This window comes from Carassius auratus, chromosome 33, assembly GCF_003368295.1.
Source record: "Carassius auratus strain Wakin chromosome 33, ASM336829v1, whole genome shotgun sequence".
Taxonomy (NCBI): Eukaryota; Metazoa; Chordata; class Actinopteri; order Cypriniformes; family Cyprinidae; genus Carassius; species Carassius auratus.
The window spans coordinates 2,450,370-2,477,449 of record NC_039275.1 but is presented as its reverse complement, the minus strand read 5'-3'; the positions used below and the strand labels follow the sequence as shown (position 1 = coordinate 2,477,449).

The 27,080-nt window shown below is 35.4% G+C and overlaps 3 protein-coding genes across 4 annotated transcripts in view; 1 reads left to right on the top strand and 2 right to left on the bottom strand.

Annotated features, from left to right (window-relative positions):
- LOC113052718 (septin-2-like) overlaps positions 1 to 7,106 on the bottom strand; it is a 30,863-nt gene extending 23,757 nt beyond the window's left edge. Inside the window, exons 1-5 of one of the 2 annotated variants that reach the window (XM_026217132.1) lie at positions 6,958 to 7,106; positions 2,296 to 2,342; positions 1,874 to 1,973; positions 1,708 to 1,794; positions 172 to 295 (exon numbers count right to left, since the gene is read on the bottom strand). In XM_026217132.1, coding sequence (XP_026072917.1) covers positions 172 to 295; positions 1,708 to 1,794; positions 1,874 to 1,973; positions 2,296 to 2,319 — 335 coding nt within the window. In that variant the 5' untranslated portion in view covers positions 2,320 to 2,342; positions 6,958 to 7,106. The remainder of the gene's footprint in view (positions 1 to 171; positions 296 to 1,707; positions 1,795 to 1,873; positions 1,974 to 2,295; positions 2,343 to 6,957) is intronic. The other variant, XM_026217134.1, reaches the window with a different exon arrangement.
- Positions 7,107 to 7,577: 471 nt separating this feature from the next.
- On the top strand, positions 7,578 to 9,749 carry LOC113052719 (claudin-4-like). The gene has a single exon (XM_026217135.1). It carries the CDS (start codon positions 7,888 to 7,890, stop codon positions 8,533 to 8,535), a length of 648 nt encoding a protein of 215 aa, XP_026072920.1. The 5' UTR covers positions 7,578 to 7,887; the 3' UTR covers positions 8,536 to 9,749.
- Positions 9,750 to 16,882: 7,133 nt separating this feature from the next.
- LOC113052715 (cell division control protein 45 homolog) lies at positions 16,883 to 27,070 on the bottom strand. Its single transcript, XM_026217129.1, has 18 exons — positions 26,878 to 27,070; positions 26,526 to 26,585; positions 25,792 to 25,884; positions 25,505 to 25,642; positions 25,270 to 25,428; positions 25,120 to 25,178; positions 24,985 to 25,033; positions 23,301 to 23,362; positions 22,988 to 23,038; positions 22,765 to 22,884; positions 22,334 to 22,465; positions 21,142 to 21,240; positions 20,893 to 21,054; positions 20,644 to 20,782; positions 18,878 to 18,961; positions 18,643 to 18,761; positions 18,489 to 18,565; positions 16,883 to 17,324 (listed from the first exon to the last, which is right to left on the bottom strand). Exons 1-18 carry the CDS (start codon positions 26,926 to 26,928, stop codon positions 17,260 to 17,262), a joined length of 1,719 nt encoding a protein of 572 aa, XP_026072914.1. The 5' UTR covers positions 26,929 to 27,070; the 3' UTR covers positions 16,883 to 17,259.
- Between the last annotated feature and the right edge of the window lie 10 nt (positions 27,071 to 27,080).

Here is a 27,080-nt window from a genome sequence, read left to right as displayed (position 1 = left end):
TGATGGGACGACACGGAATGAAAAGTTTTTCGGGAGATCGAGGCAGTATAGGTGGCACAACTATAACAACGTCTATGATCCCGCGGTACTAAACTGCAGTGCAAACACGAACTGACCCGATCCGAGCCGTACCATTCAGTGCAAAACCACCACAAGTAAACACATACTGACCAGTCCTGGCTGTTTATGGCGTCTCCGTATCCAGGCGTGTCCACCACAGTAAGGCGGAGCTTCACTCCCCTCTCCTCGATTTCCACCGTGGACGCTTCAATCTGGACCGTGCGCTCAATCTTCTCTGCAAATACAAAACAAAAAACCATCAGAACAAAACACTCAAGCTCAGAGAAACACTTGAGGAGGCACATCAAGACAAATCAAATAAAAAATCTGAACCATGAAACAGATTAATGAGCATGTTCTGAGATCCTCTGGGAGGAAGCCCTGGGCTTAAGATGGGATTGCTTTCTTGATACCCACCTTTTACTCTAGAGAGCTTTAATAGACAAAATGCTCAACAGATAGATTTAAAAGGTATTGAATAGACATTGAGCATTTAAATCAGAAATGTTCTGCATTCCACCGGGAGCAGCATCTTGCTGAAGAAAATATTACTTTACACGAAAAAGCATTTGGACACATAAAAAAAAAGTTCTTAATTCATTGCATTAGGCGAAATATGCAATAAATAGAATAGAACAGAATGTCGTATAAATTATAATTTAAAACAAAACACCTCTATTTGTGAAATGTTTTATTGAAAAATGCTTGTATGTTTTACAATTAAAGGGTATCTGTAGATTTTATGATGGTAAATTTAAGACTTAAAGTAAAGGAAATTTAAGGTATAAATGGAAGGGAACATATACGTCAATATGATCTCTAAATGTAATGTCTATTGTCTAGGGAGCATAAAATACATTTTAATTAGAAAACTTAGTTTGAAAACACCGCCTATTACTTTTCAATCAATTTTACATGAAATATAAAATAAATATATAAATGCGGGGACAGGAACACTTTTTGTAAGCAAAGAAAAAATCCTATTTCATCCTTGTGGCACGAATGACACAGAAGAGCATATGCAGCATACGGTGATATGGAGTGACACAGAGGAAGCCATTGACAAAGGAATTATTTAATAAAGTCGTTATCTTTGTTTTCTTCGCTTACAAAAAGTGTTTCTGTCGCTTCATATAACCCAGATTGCACGTCTGACGCCAGATGGAGTATTCTGATGATGACTCCTCATACCTTTTATGGACCTCGACACTTTTATTTATATGACAGTCTATGGGACAGTCTCAAGCTCCAGGTTTTCATCCTTAAATTTTTATACAAAGATGAACAGAGCTTTTACGGGTTTGGAACGACATGGGGGTAACCGATTAATGACGACATTTTAATTTCAAATGAGTATCCCTTTAAGGTTTTCATTTGTGGAAAGGTGAATTACAACTTTCAAGACCCCCAGAAATACTGCAATTTAAATATTCTAAGATATTTCATTATCTGAGAAATATATTTACGTGCGTTTTGAGAGTTCACATACTTTTCAGGTCAATAAAAAGTTAATCTACAGAGGCTTTTCTCATAACCGCAAGGGATCATTTCAGTCTTGGACACAATGAAGACCTCAGTAGAGCAGTGTGTGTGTGTGTGTGTGTGTGTGTGAGTGTGTGTGTGTGTGTGTGTGTTTGTGTGTTTTACCTGCTGCTCCAGGTATATAGCGCTCTGGGTAGAGGTCAGTCAGGAAGAGGCTGTTGATCAGGGTTGATTTGCCAAGACCAGACTCTCCTGAAATGACAAATAACAGACAATTAAAAGCACAGTGTGTGTCTGTCTGGATCCATGTGTGTGTTTATATGTTCCTCACCGACTACCATCAGTGTAAACTCAAAGCCTTTCTTCACAGACTTCCTGTGCACCTGATTGGGCAGGTTGGCAAATCCCACATATCCTGCAGCATCAGGCAACTAGAAACACATCAGAACGATTACACTGAGACAAATAAAGTTTAATATGTACGTGTTTAAGAGTTAAATGTGAAGTACGTTACTCCAAATGCAAAAGCATAATAACTAGATAAAAGCATTATCTCCCAAACGCTTCCTTCAACTTCTATTGGTTGAGCAAACTGATAGTCCCACCCACAAACTCACTCCATTGGTTTAATCAGACTTTGACATGCCATGTCATGCTAAAATACATATTAATGACATATTTACAAAGACTATGAACATTAAACATCTTAATATCCAAAACAATTACACACTTCACCTTTAAACTGAATCTTACCTTTCCTTTTTCTCCATGTGACATGATGCTCCCACTTGATGATACAACTAAATGAAGAAAAATAGATAGATAGATAGATAGATAGATAGATATAATTTAATAAATACATTTAAGACTTTTAGAATAGGTTTAACTTTAATATATTTTAATAATATCTATTGAATACTTAGTTTATAGCCATTCCTCCTCAGTGTCACATGATCCTTAAGAAATAATTCTAATATGCTGATTAAATGCACAAGAAACATTTCTGATTATTAACAAGTATAAAATATATTGTGCTCAGTGCTGCTTCATATTTTTCTGTAAACCTTAATAGGCCAACGTTTTCTAGCAATAGAGAATTCACAAAAACAGAATTTATTTGAAAAAATTTTGTAATATTAATAATGTCACTTTTGTTCTATTTAATGCATCCTTGCTGAATGTAAGTATTAATTTTTGGGGTCATTAAGAATTTAAAGAAAGACTTAATGACCCCAAACTTTTGAATAGTAGTGTATGTTGTTTAAACACATAATGACAGAATATTTCATTTACACAATCAAAATAAATTCATTCTAAAAACTAAAACTAAAAATACTGATGAGGAACAAACTGTTGTGTGTGAGTGTGTTTGACATCAAGAGGAGAGCGAGGGTCTCGACAGGGAGGGAACAATGCTGTTTATCTTTCATTTTCCTGGAAATGCTTTCCTCCATTTTCACCATTCCTAATAAATGAGAGATCTCACACACACACACACAACCACCCAGAAACACTCTGAAAGTGAAAGTGTGTTTGATTCAGAGACAGCGGGCTGGAAGTCGTCACAGTGAAAGCATGTTGTCAGATATAATACTGACAGATTTTTATGATCACGAGTGTTTCTACTCCCAAGACAAGAAAATTCTGCTTCACCATCATAAGAATCAATTACATTTTAAGATATATTACAGCAGAAAACACTCAAATATTGCATAATATTACAGTTTTTACAGTAATATTTAAATAGTAATATTTACAAATAAATGGTGAGCAGAAGACACTAAAAAAAAAATTTTTGACTCCTAACATTTAAACTGTATTATATGCGTGCTATTCTAAAATGTAAAATGAATATTCTATATGTATAATCATTCAATATAGTGATTATTTGAACATTTTGCATGCTGTTTGTTAGGTTTTGTTTCCATTTTGTTAATGCATAACATTTTAAAATATATTAAACAATGGACCAGTTATTTTAAATTATAATATCTCACAATATTACTTATTTAACTATTTTTAAACTAATAAATGCAGCCTTGGGGGGCAGAAGAGAAGAGACTTCATTAATGTACATGTACAAATTCTACAAAAAGTCATCATGCTGTGAAAACTGTGAATATTTGCCCAGAGTTCTTAATTTTTATGATCATACATGTTTCTATTCCAGAGGCAGGAAAAATGTGCTTTGCATCACAGGAATAAATTAAATTTTTAAATAAATTACATTTAAATTATAATAATATTTCACAACTTTGCTGTTTTAACTGTATTTTTAATCAAATAAATGCAGCCCTGGTGAGCAGAAGAGTGCATGTGTTCAGTTTAATCCAGCAATTTTGTTCTATGCTAAAAAGTCATAATGCATTGAAATTTTGTGAATATATGAAGATTTTACACAATGTTTAATCCGATTTAGGTTGCGTTTCTATTTGACTCTAACTTTACTTAAACAAAATAAGTACAAAACAAGAAAGAAGGTTGAATTTGAGCTATTCATTTTTATGAGCATTAGTGATTCTGCTCCCAAGACAGAAAAAAATCAAATCATGAAAGCACGGAAACTAATTCATGATGTACGTCAGATTGTGGGCATCGCAGTGTTGCTTTTATAATACAGGACAATCATGCAATCCGTATTTTATCATACACACACACATACACACTCTGGGAGGTCTTGTTATTGCTGGCTGGCAATTATTGCAAAGATAATCTAGCTGCAGATTAATCAAGTGGCCTCATTATTGGCACAGCAGTCACACATTTTTGCATGAACACACATTAAACTTCAAAACCAAGAGAAGTTTGAACAAAAACACCAGCTTTCAACTTTTCATCACCTTTTTGTAGGTTGTAACCTGACTTTTGAGATTTACTGGTTTTATGATAAAGGGGAAAAATGGATTTGAGATTCTTAACAGAATCCCTGATGGAGCTTAGTGGATTGTAAGCTCATGAGACATGTGACTGGAAAGCCACATATACAGTCAGTCGGATCCGAAAGCTTGGTTTACTGATGGCCGGCGCTGATTTTTCACAACCGAACTACCGTTCAAAGCAGCACTAGAGTTTATGAGTGAAACGTGTGCCTCATGACCTCGGGCCAGATTCGCTTCACCTTTGAAGAGCGGCTCAGCTGTGGCATATTGATGAACGAATCTCAAGACAAAGGGCGGAAATAACACATCTTTGTTATGTAAGAGCGGGATGAGACGTGAGAAAGAAGAGAGGTGAGAGGTTAAAGGTGTGAATAAAGAGGAAAGACAGAAAGAAAGACTTTTGATAGAGCCAAGATGGCGGAGACAATCTTCAGTTTCCAGTGTCTATCCGAGTTAGACACGTAAGTTTAAACTAGGGAGATTTGTCAGGCACAGCCTAGTCATTGCGTTTTCAGCTTTCAAAGGGTAAATTATTGAGCAAAAAGCACAAAAGTGAGAGTAAAGACATTTATAATGCTACAAAGATTTCTATTACGAATAATTGCTGTACTTTCTATTCATCAATGAATCCTGACAAATAAAATGCATTGCCGTTTCCACAAAAATATGATGCAGCACAACTGTTTTCAATATTGATAATAATCAGAAATGTTTCTTGAGCAGCAGATCAGTATATTTTCATGATTTCTGAAGATCATGTGACACTGAAGACTGGAGGAATGATGCAGAAAATTCAGCTTTGATCACAGGAATAAATTACATCTTAAAGTATATTTCAAAAGCCAAATAGTTATTTGAAATTGTAATACTTTTACTTTTTTCATTGTTTTTCTGAATAAATAAATGCAGCCTCGGTGAACATAAAAGACTTATTTTAAAAACATTTTTAAAAATAAAAAATAAATGACTAGCACCAAACTTATGAATGGCAGCATTTGTGTTTACTTAATTTTGTGCTACTCTGAAGACATCATGAAATATCATGTTATATTTGAACATATCACATATTTAATCAGATTTAAGTTTAGTTTCCGTTTTGTTTCAACTTCAAACAGTTTCTATTAACACAAAATAATCACAAAAAATATAACATTTTCATTCTTCCTCATTCTTCCTCTGCTCTGAATTCTAAAATGTGATATAAAACCCCCAAAATGTCATGCTACAAAGCAAACCTTTCCAGGACTGCTAAAGGAAGCAAAAGACTCTTATTTACAAAGCACATTTGCGATAAACGGCTAACAGTCCTTGGTTAACTCTTCTTGACCACTTCTATTGAGGTTCAGGGTTATTAAAACATAACACGAGTCAAAAGATATAATTTTGATGAATACAATACTTTTTCAGCTTGAAATAAAAATTAATAAATATTGCATTATAAATACCCAGCCAACAGTAAAACAATCTGAGAACTCTGGCTAACATAGAAAAAAAAACTAAGTAACATTCACATGATGTTTGCAAACTGATAAAAATGGAATGTTACTTATTTTCTTTATCTTTGACATAACCAATCTTTTTTTTTTTTTTTTTTAAACAAAGGTTGTTTCGAACATTCAATGAGCATTCAGAAATAACCTTACCATAATGGCGAAACATTCTTATAACATATTTTACCCCCTGAGACCCAGCAGAAAGTGTTTTGGACTAGATTTAATTTTGCATTTATTTTTAAGGCATCATCACTATAGGCCTAGCTCTAAATGCATGGTAAATATTCCTTTGTTATGCTGTATTTTGCTCATTTAATCACCACGTTAAATTATTTGACTGTTATTGTATAGTACTACTACAAAGCATTTGGAAAATAAATTTAATTATATAATAGTAATATTCATATGTAAGCAATAATCACATCTATATCACTATTATATTTTCAGCACCAACTACTGTCTTTCACATTCTAACTTAAACACAGAGAAAGGTCCATGATATCTTACATATGACAGTGCTTTATAAACAGGTATGATTTTCTCATGAATGACAAAAGACTGAATCATACACTGAGCTGCTGGCTGCATGTTAAAGTGTGGAGGCTGCTTCCAGGCAGAGATTGGCAACCCCCTTTCTGAGGAATACGTCTGAATTCACATAATGCCAAATTCCAATGTAATTTATAAATGAAACAACAGATAACCTTGGGTACATTTTTATAGCACCTCGTTTTAAGTGGAAACACCTCCTTCTCGTCCACACCCGGACTGATAAAATGTTTTTATTTCAGTGCACACAACACATCTAAAAACTGACACTAACAGAAAACACGAGTTATCTTACAGTTTCAAACAGGGAAACCAAGTATCGAGTGATACAACGATGTTATTTAATGCAACTTCTTTCCAGATTAACTTTGTATCAACTTTGACATGTAGCAGTTACTCGAGCCACACAGGGATTTGATACAAAGTGATTCATCACTTCCGGATACAAGCGCGAAGAAACTTTGACTAACTTTTCAGCCGCCAGAAGCCCTTACCTGTTATAAATGCGTGATAAAACTCAAAAACCAGGAGTTTTTTTTACCCTCCTCCCAAGTTTTCTTTCTTCTCAGCAGCCCAATCCAGGGAATCCGGAAACCGCTACAATTCCGCCCTCATCCCATAATGCCTGCGAGAATATGGTGCAACTGAAGCCATTATGGCTCACGTTCCCAATGCGGAGGACGGGCGATAGAATGGAGATTTAGAGCCGAGATGGCGGAGACGGGTCACAGTTTCTTGGAGTTGTCTTAACATGTCTAAACACGCGTTGGAATTTGTGACAATTTTTTTTATTATTATTATTTATTTTTTAACTTATTGTTTGCATTTTCTTATTATATTTACATATTTGTATTTAAGGGCTGACATAATGTACTATACATCTAAAGAAGGGAATTTTATTTGTATAATATTTTACAGATTTTATTCTTATTATTTTAAGTAAAACTTGAATTTATTGATAGACCTCCTCAAACTCAAACGCACAGCTTTTCTGCATCCCCATTGGCGAGCAACAGATGCTCCGTCCTGCGATTGGATAAAAGTTTCACTTCAGTCTTGAACACACACACACAAACCCCTCCTCTTGGCGAAACGCATATTATTCCACTCCACTTATTCCCAGTCCAGGGAAAGTCCGTTAGTCAAAGCACAGAAGATTCGTAGAGAAGAGATGCTTTTCCACCTGATCATAGCGCTTCAGTGTTTTTCATCAATTTGAGAAAAAGTTAGAAGAGAAGATATTGGAAAGAAAAAACTTTGTATATATAGGCCTATATATATATATATATATATTAATATAAAAACAAGAGGCGAAAACTTTGTTTAGACGAAAGGAAAACCAAAGGCTGAAGTCAGTGGAGAGGAACGCAGCCTTTCCAAACATCCCTCAACAGGTGCACGGATCTATCTACGGAAGAAGAGAGATGGCTTCCGCGGCTCTGGAGCTCCTGGGTCTGATGCTGTGCGTCTTCGGCACACTCTTGGAGATGACCGCCTGCGGGCTGCCCACCTGGAAGGTGACCGCCTTCATCGAAGCCAACATCGTGGTGGCGCAGAACATCTGGGAAGGTCTGTGGATGACGTGCGCCGTGCAGAGCACCGGCCAGATGCAGTGCAAGATTCACGACTCCATGCTCGCGCTCAACCACGACCTCCAAGCCGCGCGCGCTCTCATGGTCATCTCGTCCGTCTTGTGCGTCATCGGGCTGATGGTGGTGATCGCCGGCGCGCAGTGCACCAACTGCATCAAGACGGAGAGCGTGAAGGCGCGCGTGGTGAACGTCGGAGGCGTCATCTACATCATCAGTGGCATATTCGTGCTCGTGCCCCTGTGCTGGATGGCCAACAACATCATCTCCGACTTCTACAACCCTCAGATTCTGGCGTCCCAGAAGCGGGAGATCGGCTCGGCGCTCTACATCGGCTGGGCGGCCACCGCGCTGCTTCTTCTCGGGGGAAGCATGCTCTGCTGCTCGTGTCCGTCCTCTGGAAGCACAGGCTACTCGGTCAAATACGCACCCACCAACAGACCAACATCTAACGGGGAGTATGACAAGAGGAATTACGTTTAGACGCTGTTTGGACTGGTTTCACTTACATGCTCTTTGGTTTTGTGTGTTGCACCTGCAGACGTTTCTGTTCTCAGTTGGCTGATTTTCCCTTTTAAGCATCTTGGACAAATGATTGGAAGTTTTTCTTTCTTTCTTTTTTTAATTTAACACGAAACTTTTGAGGATGTGCGTTTCTGAAAGGTGTAAGTTTTATAATAACTTTCAACAATATTAACAAACATTCAATGCTTAACAGATCGTTTCAACACTTTGAACTGAGAAGACATTCAATCATACTATATTCATATTTTAATGTGCATTAACTACTGATCTGATCATTTTTTATAATACCTGATTGTTTTTTATTTTGTAAAGCACTTTGGACTGATTGGCTGAAATGTATTTAATAAATCCTTTAATAATAACTTTAAGTCGATGATATGCTGTAACAATGATTTTTCTAAGTAAATAAAACATTATTGAATATTAAAAAGAAAATACTATTTCAGTCTGTCTTCACTTTTCACTTCACTTTTAAATCAATGTTAATTGCTTTGTAATTAATTGCAATATTTACTATCAGTTTCTGAGTGAAAATTGCTTATACTCCATATAACGTCATGTAGAAATGTGCACAAACTACTGATCTGTTAAGCATCTTTGATGTCTGTTTTCATAATGAAAGTTACTATAAAGTGTTTCCTCTTTTGCTAAAAATGCTTTTCCAAAACTGTCAAGGACATTCATGGGTGAAAGAGAAGCTCTAATCTGACAACAGATCTCTTTTAGGTACCTGGAGAAGTTTGTAAGCTTGTAAAAGTTTGTCAAAGTCTAAAATTATTACGTTAGTAGCTATAGCTGTTGTGATGTTTACTTTTGAGTGTGTGTGTGTGTACGTCTAGAGGAATCTGCTTCGGCACATTTGCAGAGACTCTTAAACACTTGGATTGTCAGCCAAGAGAACTGAAGCCATTCCAGACTGATCGGTCTCTCATAACTCACCCGTCCACACTGAAGCTCATCAGAGCTGAAAAAGGAACAGGAGGTCTAATTTTGGGAATATTCTGCCAGTCAGTGCTTTACGGATGGACATCTTCATGTTTCTTGAACTCAAGACCTTTACGTCCAGTTTATTCAGCTCATCTGAAATGTTTATTTTTTGTAACTTTTTTAAATTGTCTTTGAATTCTTGAATGAATGTTGTTTGGAATAAACATTTACAGTTTTGACACAAATACGAATGCTTGGGTTTTTTAATACCTCTGTACGTTCAAGAATAAATTACGGTTATAGTCTTTCATATAAACTGTGGTTTCAAGCTTTTTTAACACGTTTTGATGCTAAACAAAGTCATGATGGCTTAGATTTAGAAAGTCACCACAAAGGTTCTGACTAATTCATTAAAGTGAGCTGGAAGTATCCGGTTCTGGGTGGTTATTAAATGAAAAGCGAGTACAGTCAGATATGAAGTGTAACTGTTGTTGCCTGGGTTTCCAAACCCGTGTTTCTTAAGGCTTAGCCGGTCATATGGCCACTCGCCACAGCAAAAACATGTCAGTCACACTGGAGAACAGCATGACCTGATTTTACTGGTCAGCTCCAGTAGAAGTGAACAGGTCACACACTGGAATGTAAAACCAAGTTTTACTTATTATATTCTAAATACAAGATACAACTCTGGATTCAACAATAAGTTATTTTTCCCTTGGCAGAGACAAGCCAGTGGACTTTTATATGCAAAAAAAATTCAGATGCATATTTAGAAAATTGTACATAAAATCCACAAGGTTTCCTACCACACAATAAATAGTAAAAAAAAAAAAAGATCATTCATTTATAAATAATTTATCAGATTTTTTTAGTTCGCAATAATGTTCTAAATTCCCCAAAAATAGATAAAATAACATAAATGCATATAAAAAAATCCATGTTTTCTTTACAAAAATGTGTATAATAAACAATTATTATTAATATTATATTAGGTCTTTACTTTGAAAAAAAAATTATAATTATATTATATATAAAAAACTGACAAGAATCAATATAAAAAAGTTCTTTTTACAAAATAAATAAAAAGTCAATGGCAAATGTATATATATATATATATATATCATCTATAATAATAAATCAGTTTTGGCCAGATTTTTTGTTTTCAGTTATTGTTAAATTTACATGATACAACTATGTTATAAAGTTAGTTCTTAGGCTTTTACTGAAAAACAATATCATACATTGCAAAATATGACTGATCAGTTTGCACATTTTCTTGCACATTTACACAAAACATTTGATCTATTTAAGCCAAATTTATAACTTTACGTTAGTAGTCATTCACAATTTGCAAAACAGTGATGTTCAACAAATCACGCCAAGCAGATGTTCAAGTTTACATAAAAACACAGGATCAATAGATGGAATCTACCATATCAGTCTAAATTATAAATGCATTTATTTAAAAAGTATATGCACATTAAAATTATATTTTTTTCTACTATTCTGACTAGGAAATTTTATTTAATTTATTTCACATGGAAAAAACTTAAATCTAATTAATTGAATCTAATTGTTGCCAACTTAAGTAATTTTTTGAGGTTATTTGACTGAACTTTTTCTAGCACAAACTCTTGTGGTCCTGTGTGTCTGTAGTTTATGGGTTTGTTAACAGCACTGCTTCCCCCGACCCTCCTCTCTCAGTCTCCAACACAATAGAGTCTGTATGAATATCCACACCAGCTCTTTCAGCCGCCATTGTGGGATTGTTAGTTCCAGTCACCCTTTGGAAGCTAAGAAGGTTACGAGTCTGAGTAACAAGTGTGTGTGTGTGTGACTGTGTGTGTGTTTTGGGTGGGTACTCGGGGGAGGTGCCAGACTTTTTAAAAAGCCCTACCATCCATAATGAAGAGAGGCACATGGGGGCAGCGACGACGTCATTGTAGAATCTTCGTCATGGCAACCGCTAAAGAACCTGCAGTTGCCTGGAGACAGGACCCCATAATGTGGCCATATGGATGAGGACAATGGAAGATTCGTCGGCAGACATTCCAAGACACGGATGAGAGAGAGAGAGAGAGAGAGAGAGATTAGTAACAATAATCTGAAGAAAGAGCAATCTCAACACTAACTGAAATAAACAAACAACTCTCACATACAGAAATCATGTTATCTTTAACAAATACACAGTGATTTGAACATTAGTTTACACCACAGTGTTATTTACGACTGAAATACACTTAGTTTTTATTCATATTTCAAATTTACAAATAGTTCTCTTTTTTTTTATCATTTGCATTTCTGTATTTTTAGTAAAAATCATTATTTATACACACACACACACACGCGCGCGCACACACACACACACACACACACACACACACACACACACACACACACACACACACACACACACACACTCAGCCATATATATATATATATATATATATATATATATATATATATTTATATTTCAAGTAATGAAAAAATATGAAAAAAATATATATATATTTTATATATATTACAATAATATAAAATAAACAATAACCTGAAGTTTCCTAATAGTACAAAGTCAAATAATGGACTCATATAGTTTTCTAAAAAAAAAAAAAAAAGCTACAAAAAAAGATGGTGTTGTGTTAGAAAATTAGCATTTATGTGAAATTTAACACTAAGCTTTTAAAGCTTAATTTCATCATTTAACTTCTACGTCTCACTAAACGCAGTCAATTGCAGAGGTCCATGTTTTCAAACAAGTTTAATTTTCCATTGTTTGGGCAATAGAAAGTCCCGCCCCCAAATTAACAACATTGGTTGAGCCAACATTGCCTTGTCAGAAGCAGATTATTTTATATTCTTTTTAATTTTCATATTTTATATTTAATTGACTTCCATCTTATTTTTTCCATACTATGGAAGTCATTGGGGTCTAGCAACTGTTTCTATCAAAATATCAGAAGATAGAATCACATACAGGTTTGGAACAACATTAGAGTAAGTTTATGATGCCAGAATAAACATTTTGGGGTGAACTATCCCTTTAAGATATGTGTTACCTGTAATATTCCTTTAATGCATCTGCCACATGATGGTTTAAACACACACACTCATCTTCACGTGTTTCTTTCTGTCACACACACAAACACACACAGAGGCACGACAGGTTCTCATGACGCCTGCACTGACCTCTGCTCTTCAAAGGTCAAGTGTCATTTACAGCTTCCCATGACTGAGCGGTTGTGATGACATCAGCCTCACCATCACCACAGTAACGCTCCGTCGTGAACAACCTCTCACCCTGATTCACACTCTCTAAAACAGATTAGTCACCGTCCACACTCCTTCTGTCAGTCAAATGATCTGCTGACCATCTATGCTGAGTTGGAAAGATTTTTGAATGTTTTTGAAAGCAGTCTCTTTTTCTCAGCAAGGCTGCTATATGATCAAAAATATTGTAAGAAGAGTCATTTTGTGAAATGTTGTTTTATGTTATCACTGTCTGTAATTATGTGCATTGTGCCCTTATCTTAATATCTTTCTCACTGAGCACAAACTGATCTTTAATGTGGTAAAAAACTACATTGTGCATCTTTTAAAGCTTGTGATTGTACCAAACACTGCACAAGAACATGCTCAAGAGTGTTTGTGTGGTCCATGATGATGCCAAGCTACAGACCAACATAATCATCAGACTTCCTGTTCAAGGGTCAGCTGGACAGGAAACAGGAAGGAAGTTAATGAGGAGGAGCATGATGATGTGTGTTTGAGTGCTTAATTATGCGTTAAACACAGCAGTGTCATTATAATCAAGAAAAATTGATGCAGGGAAATGAGCAAAGTCATTAGGTCCTCTGCAAGAATCTTTTATTTTCACAAAGGTTGTTCAGTTTTGGCTTACGTAATTATTAATGGTGTCTCAGATCCTGTTTACTTCTGCTATTATTAATAACATGCACCTCAGTTTATGCTTATGTCATTATATGTTGATAAAGTGCAGAAAAGTACAATTTGGCATTTCAATTTCTTAATATATATATATATATAAACACAGATGATTCAATATGTCAGTGGTGTTATTGTTAACTAAAACTATTAATTGTTTTCAGTAATTTAAATAAAGCTGATATAAAACAAACTATAAATATTAGTATCAAATTTAACATTAAAAAGTAAGTAACTTTTAAGTTAACTTTATCTCATATTTTTTCTTCATAATTCTGGAAAAAGTCAAGATATAAATTTGCAGTTCTGTGAAAAATGTCAGAATTGTGAAATGTAAACTTGATGCAAATTTATATTAAATTTGTGAGAAAAAAAAAACTTAATTGTGTGGTAGTTCGCAAATTAAACATTAAAAAAAAAAAAAAAAAAAAAAAAATATCCCATGGCGGAAACAATCTTATAGAAATTAGTTTAAATACTAAAAAAAAAAAAAAAAAAAAAAAAAAAAAAAAGGAGAGAGAGATCTATATATATAATAATAAAAGAATTATAATAAAAATTACAAAACCACAACAAAATGACTAAAACTTAATTTCAAATTCAACAGCACAGTTTGAGACACTGCTGGGATCTCCTCTGAAACTCCAGAGGACACAGATGGGATAGTGTTGCAGTCTTTTTCTAAGGAGAAATATCTTTTAATAGCAATATTAATAGCAACAACAGAGATATTTAATCTCATTTGTGCTTTTAGTCTCCTGTGGGAACACTGAGGGGCATCGGTGACTGAACCCTGCAGGTTCTGGAATGTCTGGGAATGATTCTGGAATGTTCTTAATGAAATATGGAATGTGTACAGGTTTAAAGTAAATTGGACTGGACAAGGGTTTGATCTCCTGCTGCGACACCAGCTTACGGACACAGTCTCAGTTATGAGAGACGGCTTTATTCTGCTTTAGATGTCTGATTCGCTTCTTTAACAGAGATTTTTGATTTCCAGCTTTTCATTACAACAAAAGGAACAACATTCCCCTAATGTAAGAGAGCATGGACACACACACACACACACACACACACACACACTCTGACTCACCCAGAGGAAATGGTTTTCTCAGTTGGGCATCATTTTAATTGGCTGCTGTGGGATTCTTCATGGATGTTCGACAGTCTTTTCTCATATTCTTAAGATCATGTTCAATCATACACACCTGCAAGAAAAAGACATCTTGAAGACAGCTGTAAAATTAAAATGAGGGCATATGGAAGATTTAGCTGATTTCTCATGCATCTTACTCTCAAAAATAAAAAGGTTCCAAAGGGGGGTTATCATGCCATAGAAGAACGATTTAAGGTTTTCAGTGAACAGATCTTAAAATAATTATTTTTCTTAACATTATAAAAAGTTCCATGGATTTTAAAGGTTGTTTATTAAACCATATCCAAAATCCAAAGTCAGAGATCTCAACATGAACTCAAACATGTCTCATCAAATGAACTGAACTGCTCTCCACATTCATTTTATAGCTCTACAGTATATACTATGCGTTTGACAAGTATTCATTTATTTGTGTCTGTCTGAAACAATAGACAAAACTGATGCTTAAAGAACACAACTTTGAAGTCCATAAACTACGACACTGCGCTGTAAGATTAGTATTTAAAATGTGTATTTGCAAGGGTGCATTTATTTGTTCAAAAATAAAAAATAACAGCTACAGAAACAGTAATATTTTAAAATATTATTACAATTTCAAATAACTGTTTTCTATGTGACTATATTGTCAAATGTAATTGATTCCTGTGATCAAAGCTGTATTTCCAGCATCATTCCTCCAGTCTTCAGTGTCACATGATCTTCAGAAATCACTCACTGTTGAAAACAGTTCTTCCATTGTCATATTTTTTGTGGAAACTGTGATGCATTTTTTTCTTTAATGAACATAGTTCAATTTAAGAGCATTTAGTTAAAATATAAATCTTTTGTAACATCATAAACATCTTCACTGTCTCTTTGGATTTAATTTCTTTTATAAAAGCAAACATCTTTTGAATAGAAACATATGAAAGTCTGAACGGATGAAGCCCACCCAAAAGTGATGGAGAATCTCTCTCTCTCTCTCTCACACACACACACACACACACACACGACTTCTATTGTTCATGGTTATCCAGAGCAGCTAATCCTCATGGGATCAAACCTTTCAAGAACACAGTGAGAGAGAAGAAAACAACTGCACAGCTACATGCCAAAAAAAACTATTGTTAATAATAACAGAAATGTTCAGCATAAATCAATTCTTGCAAATGTCATCTTTAAAAAAGAAAAGAGCATGTGCATCTAACCAGTGCATTACACTCCAACAGAGCAGTTTAGTAAGAAAAACAAAAAAACTAAACGAAACAAAACAGTGACTTTGAAGCCAGCATTACTATTTTTACTGCTCATAACTATGTATATAAAATTGTGCAGATGTACAGAAAGAATCAAGTAAATGTAGTACTACAGGAATGTGAGTGAGAAAAAAGAAAATGGGGCAAAGATAAACGGTGAATCATACTTTGATAATAACCCATGACATAAACACATCCACCCATTCATTAGAGGATTTTCCACAGCTCACTGATGGAGGCTACTGCTGTCCTTAGCGCCAGGAAGGAAAACTTCAAGTGATAGTTCAGCCAAAAATCAGGCAGTCATCATTTACTCACCCTCATGTCTGTCCAAAGCTTACTTTATTACTTGGATTTGATTTCTAGCAGAATGTGTTTAAAACAGCAGCACTGGACACTTATTTATACTCTCAAGCTCAGAGAGTGACATAAAAGTAACTTTTCATTAGTTTTAATCAATATTAATTGGTCAAAGGGAATTTAAGTTTTGATTTTCTTTCTGCAATAGTTTGCAAATCCAAATTGTGCATAAATTGTGGCCTGTTTGTTGCACAAACTGTGTAACTAGTCAAAGTCATTAAAGGAATAATTCACCAAAAATGAAAATCAGCTTAAAATGTTCTCTCAGCGATGTGGAGTTTGTGTCTTCATGGGAACAGATTTGGAGAAGTGTAGCATTGCATCAGTGTCTCATCAATGGATGCTCAGAAGTGAATGGGTGCCGTCAGTGCAGTCTTCAAGCGAAAAGTTGTGTTTGTAAGAAACAAATCCAATAAAAAGTAATCAATTTAATAAGCTCAAATGTTTCTTTTTGATTCATTATACACCACTGGGCCTTTTAATTTTTAAAACATTTTCAAGACATGATTCTTCAATTAACTATGTACAAATTTAATGTTTCACACACAATCATCACATATGGAAGTAAAATGTGGCAAACTTTCTGAATAATAATAAAAGTGACAACTGATCATCTTACAGTTGTTAAAATGTACAAATAAAAACTAATAAGAAACCATAATTGAATTGCAAGTCAAGCTGAATACTAGATGTTCAAAAGATGATAGAAATCATTTATTTAAATCCACATATAACACACACAAGTACATACTAAGTGACACGACACAAAACACAGTTAAATCAGGCCTGTACAATGTTTGGAAGCACATGACCAAAACACCAGCTGATCGCTGAGGTTAAGCTGAAGTCTTCAGACGATAGAAAGGTCAAGGTGAAGGTCAGTGAACCACACTGACTGAGAACACCGTTAACCTCATGTTTACTCGAGGGCTGTGAAATTTCACTTGTGGAGCAACAGTGACGTGTGGAAGGGAGTCTCTTTGCAGACTCAAAACACACACATATACATGTCCAGAGTTTCTGTGGGTAGTTTGATAGTCATTCCCAGCATGCAGTAGGCCTTTATGACAACAGGGTGATGAGGGCATCCAGAAACTTCCCTCTGTCCTCCATCTTTAGCTCAATAACTGCAGAGAGCGTGAGAGAGAAAGAGAGAGAGAGATCTTCACATCACCTGTTGCGGCATGTTGATAAATGCACATGAGTGCATCTGGAGACGATGGAAAAATCTACGAGACTCTGGCAGAACGAGTGAATGTGCATGTTAAATAACTTAAGTGGTAGTATTCACAATTATTGCAAACTGTTCGGTCACAATACCTCAGCTTAACAAGTAGAATTGCTTAAATTTGGCTTTGAAATTAAGTGTGGCACTGGTGTCCAGTAGTGTGACACGCTGTAATAAACCACATCTGGTGAGCATTAAAGCCATACAACTATCAAATGTGAATTTTATAAATATTTTTAGTGCTGCCAGTTGATTTAAAAACAAAAAAAACATTCCTGAAATTAATTGTGATTAATCACACCTAACAATGAAGTTTTAAAATATACCTTTATATTGCAATAATTTCTCATTCAATCTGCAAATTAATGTAGAAACAAAAGAACAGTATATTTTTTATATTTAATACTTTATGACTGAAGGCGTGTATCACTAATAACAATACTAATGTTGTTCCTAGGAATCTGTCATTCAACATTACAGTATAATAACTTACAATTTCAGTGAACTTAAAACAATCTACACATAAACCCATTATAATAAATGTCATACTTAGCTACCTGTGCCCTTCAGCAAGTAGGAAATATACAGAAATTTAATAAAGTTATCATATACTAAATTCTAAATTAAATATAGATGGATCCTTTAAAGCTACAGTTACTCATTTGCTCTTTTCTTTTGTTCTTTGATGAAAATACATTACAGCAGCTGTTATTAGTTTATTTTGGCTGCTTTAAGAGCTGGTGCTGCTGCTAAACTATTTTGTCAGCACTAATAGTTCTTTTATATGGCTATCCATAACCCGAGGGTCAAGTTGAAATCATTAGTTTGAGCGGAAGTTAATGTAATTGTAATTGCTTCCTACTTATTCCTTTTCTTAATCTCTTCAGAAATATTTACTACTCACTGCAAATTGATATCCAAACTCTAGACACACACACACACACACACACAGCAGTGGTCAGAGCAGACAGATGTTACAGAAGCTCTGATCCGCTCTGTCCTCTAGTGGTTGATTTGTGCTGTGCTCGATCACAGCCCATGATGCTGTGCTGCAGTGACGTACCTGAAGTGTCGAAATGATCGTGTAGAGTTCTGGAGCTGGTGCTCTCAGCTGCCTTTTCAAAAGCCCGGCCAAAGAAACTTGAAGGAAATTAAAAATTGTCGTTTTAACATGATCCAACTGGCGAACTTAACATCTCTGCATGAAACAAACTCACTTTTTCTTGTCTGAGGTTTCCGATTCTGGTGGAATTCCCAGGACAATCACAGTTCCCTTCTCCACATCCAGAGGAGCCGCCATGATCAATGGAAGAATCTTACAGCGCTTGTTCCTCGTCTAACAAAAACATACACAGGAGAACTGCCATGTGCTTACCGTTCTTAATGTGACTGCTGACAAACTCCACAGACACATCACAACAAATGACTGCTTTCATTCAGGGTTGTACTTACGGAGCAGAGGAATGCTTTGAGCAGATATTTGCAGAGAAGGGTCAGAGCCAGAGGTTTAGAAAACAGCTTCACATCTGGTGTTCCCTACAAACAGGACAAAAATAAATCAATTGGATACACAATAACGCAATAAAAGGAATTACAGACAACGGTCATTATTAATACACCCTCATACCATTACACAATTTTATTTTGTTTTGTGTAACACGAGAAGTGGGCCGAGTTAAAGATTAAATGGTAATAATTTTCTATAATTATAAATAATTAACTAATTCATATATTTTAGTATAATTAATTTTGTGTGTGTGTGTGTAATGTATCTTTAAGATCTATTATTAATAGGGCTGTGCAAAAAATCGAATGCGATTTTCATGCACCTCTCATCAGTAAAGACGCTCCTGTCAAGCACGTGCGTTCAGATCAGGGTTGCCAGGTTTTCACAACAAATCCTTCCCAGTTGCTTCTTAAAACTAGTCCAAAACTAGCCCAATCGCTTTTCCAGGAGGCTCCCCGATAAAAATTGCTTCCCGGGGTTAAAATACAAGTTTTTTTTGGAAGGGTTGCCTTGGTAAAATTTACATTTTAGGGGCTAAATATCACATTATTGGTATTGGGGTTGCTTCAAACCGCGTATATGAAAAACAATCGCAGACTTGGCAACACTGTTTCAGGTGGAGCGGCATTTACTACACAGAGCCGTAGTCTACCGACAACTAACACAAAATAATTTTCAAAATCGACAAAGAATCGCCTGCGATTTTAACATCGATGTTGTGTAGATTGTCAGTGAATGTGTAGTAAATGCCAACCAGTGTTGCCAAGTCTGAGGTTGTTTTTCATGTCCGCGGGTCAAAGCGACCCCAGTACAAATAACGTGATATTTAGCCCCTAAAATGCTAATTTTACCAAGACAACCCTGCTAAAAAACGTATATTTTAACCCTGGGAAGCAATTTTTATCTGGGAACCACCTCGAAGCACGATTGGGCTAGTTTTGAGAAGCAACTGGGCAGGATTTGTTGTAAAAACCTGGCAACCCTGATCCGAACGCACGTGCTGGGGATATACTTCTAATTACAGGAGTGCTTTACTGATGAGATGTGCATGAAAATTGCATTCGATTTTTTGCACAGCCCTAATTATTATTAATAATTATTTTGTTGATATTTTACTAAATTACAAAATTAAATAAATAAACATTACTACAGTAATAAGATTATACTATAAAAGACTGTTTAACGATAATAATAGTTTTTGCTTTATTATATAATAAAAAAACTATTGTTATAATACTAATGCATTACAATAAGAGTTTTGAAGAGTAAGAAAAAAAATCTTATTTTACAGAACAACAGAAAACATATAATGTTATCATTTGCATGTTACAAGTGACCCAAACTCACAGTGCTTGCAGAGAACATGGATGCAAACTCATAATGTTTGAAAAATGTGACAAGAGACCCCCTTAACCCTGTGAGAGCAGGTCATCTATGATGCACATTTTCTAAACACTTAGACTATTTTAAAGCCTTTATCATTTTTTAACTCTACAGTCGTGCAGTGAAATTCACTTTAAAGATTCACTTTTCCATCATGAAGATGCAAAACAAAAAAAATTGTCTCCCGATGGAAAACAAAAACTTTTAAGATGGAAATGGCATGATTATTATAACTGGAAAGAGGAAGCAGAGGATCACTCGTTAACAAAAAAATTAATTTGCTCCACTCCATGAATGTCAACTTGAAGAGATCTGATTTTATCCATACCTCCAGCAAATGACAATAGAGGAAAGGCCCCTGTGAGAGGATGAGGTTGGTGCAGATGCAGCTCGCCACGGTCTGCTGAATGGCCTTCAGTTTCTTCTTGGCCAGATCAATGCCCAAATGCAACCTCTCTAGATTACTCCTGCAGAGTCACCCATGAGAAAAGAAGAGTAAAAACTGCCATTAAGAAACCATACTGACACTTTACAACATCTATAAAAATAACTAGAACTATAAAACCCTGCTTCATACCTGGACAGACAGTCCAGAGCTTTGATGAAGTTGTCCGCTGACGTTTCATCCTTCTCCACGTTCTCCAGCAGAGCAGCCGCAGCGTGAACTACATCACTGGCCAGGAACCGGTTCTTAAAGCCAAAGTTTACGGCGAACGTCTGCACACGGATGTCTTTCATGCTGAGGTGGAAGAAGCCAAGTAAAAGTTTAAACATGACAGATCCTGACTACTGCAAGTGCAATCTTACTTCTGACTCTCTCTCTCACCTGAATTTATTGGCCGATTCCTCGATTACTTCACGCAGGTTCTCTTTAATCGTCATATCCATACAGTTAAACTTCTGCCGCACCTGCTTGAGTGGGAGACTGGGGGAAAAATTATTATTAAAATTATATTTCTAACCCTAAAATGTGATTGGATGCACCAAACTGTAAAACAGCCAGAATCAAATTTTGAGCATTAAAGAAATAGTTCAACCAAAATGACATCTTCCTGAACACATCCTTACCCTAGGGATGTAGAGGAGTTTGTTTCTTCATCAGAACAGATTTGGAGAAATGTAGCGTCACTTATTCACCAATGGATGCTCTGCAGTGAATGGGTGCCGTCGGAATGAGAGGACAAACGGCTGATAAAAACATCACAATAATCCACACCACTCTAGTTCATCAATTATGGTCTTGTGAGTGCTTGTGAGAAACAAATTCATCAAGGCGTTTTAACATTAAAAATCACAGCTTCTGGATAAAATGGGAGTCCCTCATAATCCATAATAACACTTCCTCCAGTGAAGAAGTTCTCTCCCGTTGTCTCGCTCACTTCAAAATCCACCAACATTTTGTTTAGACTGTTTTTGCTTGTAAACAGTACTTGATCTGTTCATATTTTTCTCCTGATTCAGATAAGATTACTTTTTGGAGAAAGCAATATTATGGCTAGGATGAATTATTTTAGCCCCCCAAAATTTATTTGTTTCTTTAAAAAAAATACAGCTTTTTGATTCACAAGATGTTAATTGATGGACTGATGTGTTGTGGATTACTTAAGGATTATTGTGATGTTTTCATCAGCTCTCATTCTGACGGCACCCATTCACTGCAGAGCATCAATGGTTAGCAAGTGATGCAATGCACATTTATCCAAATCTGTTCTGATGAAGAAACAAATTCATCTACATCATGGACGAATTTAGGGTGAGTAAAACTTGAGTTACAAAACTTATTAACTTTTGAAAAACATCAAATTTCAATCATATTTCATGCTGCTATTACATAAAAACAGTACGTTTTTGGAGGCCATGCAAGATTTTATCATGATAAACAAGGAAACAATATACCATAAATGTGATAAAATTACCGTAATGCATGGATTTTTGCTTTAGCAGAAACACTGAAATTGTTTACACCATTAAACCCAAGTATTTCTGTGAGCATCAAGTCATAAGATCAGTCCACTCACCCCATGTCTGCCAGGAACTCTTGGAGTTTTTTCTGTCCGTTGATGGACCAGAGTTTAAAGCTGCAGGATGTGTAGGAGGAGTTACAGATGCTCTCATACAGAGACCAGTGCTGATACAACACCAACCTCAGACTGACACACGGGGTCAAGGGTCAAACACACTCATTACACAGAGCTCTTCATCATGCATGTGCATGTATATTGTTCACCTTAAGTCTATGCATGAACACCCTCATGTGTAAGAGCACAGAGCACATCATTGTATAAAAGAGGAGGCATTTTTACACAAAATTAAGTGCAAAAGTACAAGACAATCAGTGAAATTAAGCATGCACTGCATGAAACAATATAGCAAGCTGTTTTCAAGCAGTACACTACCATTCTGTTCAAACACTCAATCGACAAATCAAACATCATGTGGAGAAGGATACTCGTATTCAAAGGTGATCCTCATGCAGTCGATGGACAGCGAGTTCTCCTCATCCTCGTTTCTATGGTTGTGTCGGGACACGTGGCGCTGAAGGGTGGCGATGTCTGTCACATATTTCATGCTGTTTAAGAAAGATGCATAGGTTACTTAAAACATCTGCTTGAGAAGTCAGATGTTTCAAAGATGTTAATCTTGGCGAACCAAGATAAGAGCAAAATTCTTACTGTGGGATTTTATCATGAACCCACTGATCTGTCACTCCAATGACACTCCACCTGCCAATCAAAGAGTGAGTTTCAGTTCAGAGAACAAATAAACACTGTAGAAATAGTGTTTCAAAGTTATAAACAGATTATTGCAACACACTTTATAAGGAAATACTATTTTAATATTTCTAGGTAATTGCATTTTGCATTTAATTGTGTTAACTGTCATTTGTTTGTGATTTATTTTTATTTTTTTTACGTGAATCCTACATCAAATTGTATCATTTTTTTCTACTGTGACTTAAGAGGTAATAAAAAGTAAGAAGCTCACCACAGCATGTCTTTGGTGTCTTTAGACATGACCCAGGCCAGCTCAAACATCACCAGTGCTGCCTGAAAATAAAATAAATTTTAGAAAAATATTGCTTTCACATTTAGTTCGTTCAACACCGATACATTGACTATTTATGTAAAACAAAAAATGTATAAATATTTAGAAGTACTCTTTTGACGATACAAAATTATACAATAAACTCATTTTTGATTTTTAAGACATAAGTGGTAATTGAATCGATTGTAAAATCGATTTTCCATGTCTAAAAAAAAAAAAGATGTTTCCTTTTTCAACGTCAAATAACGGACGAACGTAAAGATAGCACTGGAAACGCACAAATCAGCAGTATTTCTTATTTATTGGCATGAAGTTTCGTGCAGAATAACAAACACTAGGAATTAGGAAGGCATAATGAAATGCGCAAAAAGGCTAGGGCCATTACAAATTTATTGAACAGGAAAACAAGAGACCCGTCTTTACATTGACTTAACATTGAAATAATTTGCGCCAGATGCTCTATTTGCATTTGGTGTGAACGTAGCACAAGACGCAGCTTTCGTCGTCACTGGGTCTTATAGGCGTGTAATTTGCTGGTATTTTCTGTCTAGCTTTCGCAAGGCATACTGCACTTTCGGAATTCTTTATTTTCTTTTTATGTTTGTTTGTGAGTTTTGTAACATCTATATTTTTTAATTGTTTAATTCGTTTAAAATTAATAGTGTACGTATTTGGTTAAAATCGATACCCTATTTTCATTTTCGAAACTTTTTTTGGTTGGTCCGATTGATTGTGCAATCGATTTTTGAAAGAAAAGTGACAGCCCTAATCAAGACATGCTTTAACTACCAGATTCTCGTTTAAAAAGATAAACAATGCACTATTACAACATATTATAGTGTAAACATAAAAAGCAAACACTGTTATAACTCATTAACATTTGATCATAAGTAGGGGTGCTCCGATCACGATCTGCCGATCGTTATGCGCATCTCGTCAGTAAAGCCGGTTCTCAAATCAGCGGTTAATTCCATCAGGTGCGTGATTTCACATAGAGCAGCTGTTACTACACAGAGTCATTGTTAATAGAGAAGATGCGCAAATCCAGTTCATTTTCAGCGTTTATTGGCGCATCTTCTCAGTTAACAACGGCTCTGTATAGTAACAGCTGCTCTATGTGAAATCACGCAACTGATGGAATTAACAGCTGATTAGAGAACCGGCTTTACTGACAAGATGCGCATTAACGATCGGCCGATCGTGATCGGAGCACCCCTAATCATAAGCAACTGCTTGGCATAAATGTTTGGTATTCATTGACTGCGAACTTCTCAGAAACCAAGAGCCTGTACAATGCTTACATTTAATTAAATCATACCCTTTAAAGTTAGATATCACGATTTTAATTTTTCCATACCCACATTTAAGACCTCTTAAAATGATAATTAAGATTTTATCTAAATTTGATTAAAATGAAGACGTTTTAAGTTTTCAAAAATTGAACAGTTTTTTTTTTTATTCATAAGTCCTAAATAGCATTATTTGATTAAAGTTTTAATAAAAACATATGCATGTGAATAAGACTGTTAATCACTATGTATTGTTATATTTATCCATGTTTCAAAGCAAAATACACAAGTGCAAAAATTATATTTTATATAGTCAAATGATCACAGTTACTCACTGATGTCCCATGAAACTCATACTGCTCGTAATCAAACAGAATCTCTCTCCTGCAAACACAAACACACTTCAGAATGCAGTTAACACACAAATGTCTCAGGACTGGCAAGTGTAATTTGGAGTGATAATAAATGACCTTCGAGCTTCCCATTCCCGTCTGGCCCGTTGACGTTCTATTCTCCTTTCCAATGCATCCTGAAGTGATTAATACATACATCAGAAGATCTGAATATAAAAATAATCCACATACTCATATGTGTGGCTGAATATGAATGTACAAACATGCCTCATCATAACGCCTTCGTTTCCCAGAAGGCTCTGCGCTTCCATCACTTTCATTTCCAGAATCATTGCCATCTCCTTCTTCGTCCTCCTCATCATCACGGAAGATGTCATCGTAGGACGGTACACCAAGGTCGTCATCCTGCTTTATCAGGAGCTTAATCTATTGCAGATCAAGTCAAGAAATCAAGCATACTTGCAACAAGACACATCAGAACTCAGGTGCTGAACAGTTGTACCTGTGTGTCATTATAGACATTAACCACATCAACAGGTCGGTGTGTGTCACAGATGAAGAAAACGGAGTCTTCCTCAGGCTGAAGGGTCTCCAGCAGGTCCACATTTGCTCCACAGTTTATCAAAACAAAGTACTGGTACTTGAAGAAGAAACACACGGATACAAACAACAATTGCTTTTAGATTAGACTCAAAAGCTGAGGACTCCTAACCAAGAAACAGTCTAAAACAGTCTCGGTTTTAAAAACAGAAAATTGGACAGCATTTATGGCAGAGCATTGAGTGGTACCTGTTCTTTATGCTCCATAAAGGCAGTCCCCAAATCCTGCCATCCTGCCACAGGAACCAGAGTATACTGGACTTGATCACAGTGAAATAAAGACTGGATGGAATAGACACAGACAAATACTTTGACTAAAAATGCTGAACACTTGAGTAAATATTTTGTGAAATAGTTCAATTCAAAACAGCAGGGGTTTTCCAACCTCCCAAAAGTAATGGGGGTCCATAAAAAAATAAAATAAAATACAAATTAAACCTAAAACACACTTAATGAGATTTGATTAAAATAAACTAATTTGACTTAAAATAATAACCAAATAAACAAAAAACAGCTTTAAATGATTAAAATTGTATTAATTTTTTTTTAAATACATCAAACAAGTAGAAAAATAATACAAATATTTTAGAATATTATTTATAATTTTCACAGTATTATTTAGGTCTTTATATATTTAAATATATAGAATCCTTTCGAATTTTCAGATGGGGTCTACCACACATTGACGATCCAAAACATCTAAAAGATTGAAAACCCCTGCTCTAAACAGACTAACCAACCATGTGTGATCTCGAACATGTTCTCACAACCAGCTGAATATATACACCACTTTATCATACTTCCTTCTATGCACCATTACATCATAATGATCCTTTTGGATATCTTTGTACATGTGTAGGTTGTAACATTATAACATTCATTCTTAATGTTACTGTAGCACACGAGTTTATGGCATCACTAACCTGCAGAACTTTACAGGCACACAAAGCATCAATATCAGGAGACACGAACAGGGCCACTCTCTAATGATATAAAAACAAGAAAGATGAAAAAACACACCCATGAGAAAGTCAAAATAGTGTCTGAATAGGCCTATGCATTTTAACTGCAAGTAAAGAGTTCGTACTATGAACTTCACGTGTTACATACAAGCAGTAACATATCAAATACAGTATTAACATATTACAAATTAATACGTACTTTATAATATTTAATTGGAGTATCAATAGTACTTTAAAAAAACGAGTAACGTTAGCTATTTAGTAAATATTAACAGTAACGGTTTTTGTGACTTGAACGAACACAAGCACGCACCTGATTAACGACAACATCATAAAATTCCTTTCGAATATCGGTCACAAACATGTTTCAAATTAAGCTTAAAAAATGTAAAAATATAAAAACAAGACTATAACTTCTGAGTTTGTTCGCGGTTTGTAATAAACTCCTTGTTGTTTTCCACTCAGGGTTTCCGTGTTTCGTCTGTGGCGCCAAATTTGCTTCTTGCACATTTAGTC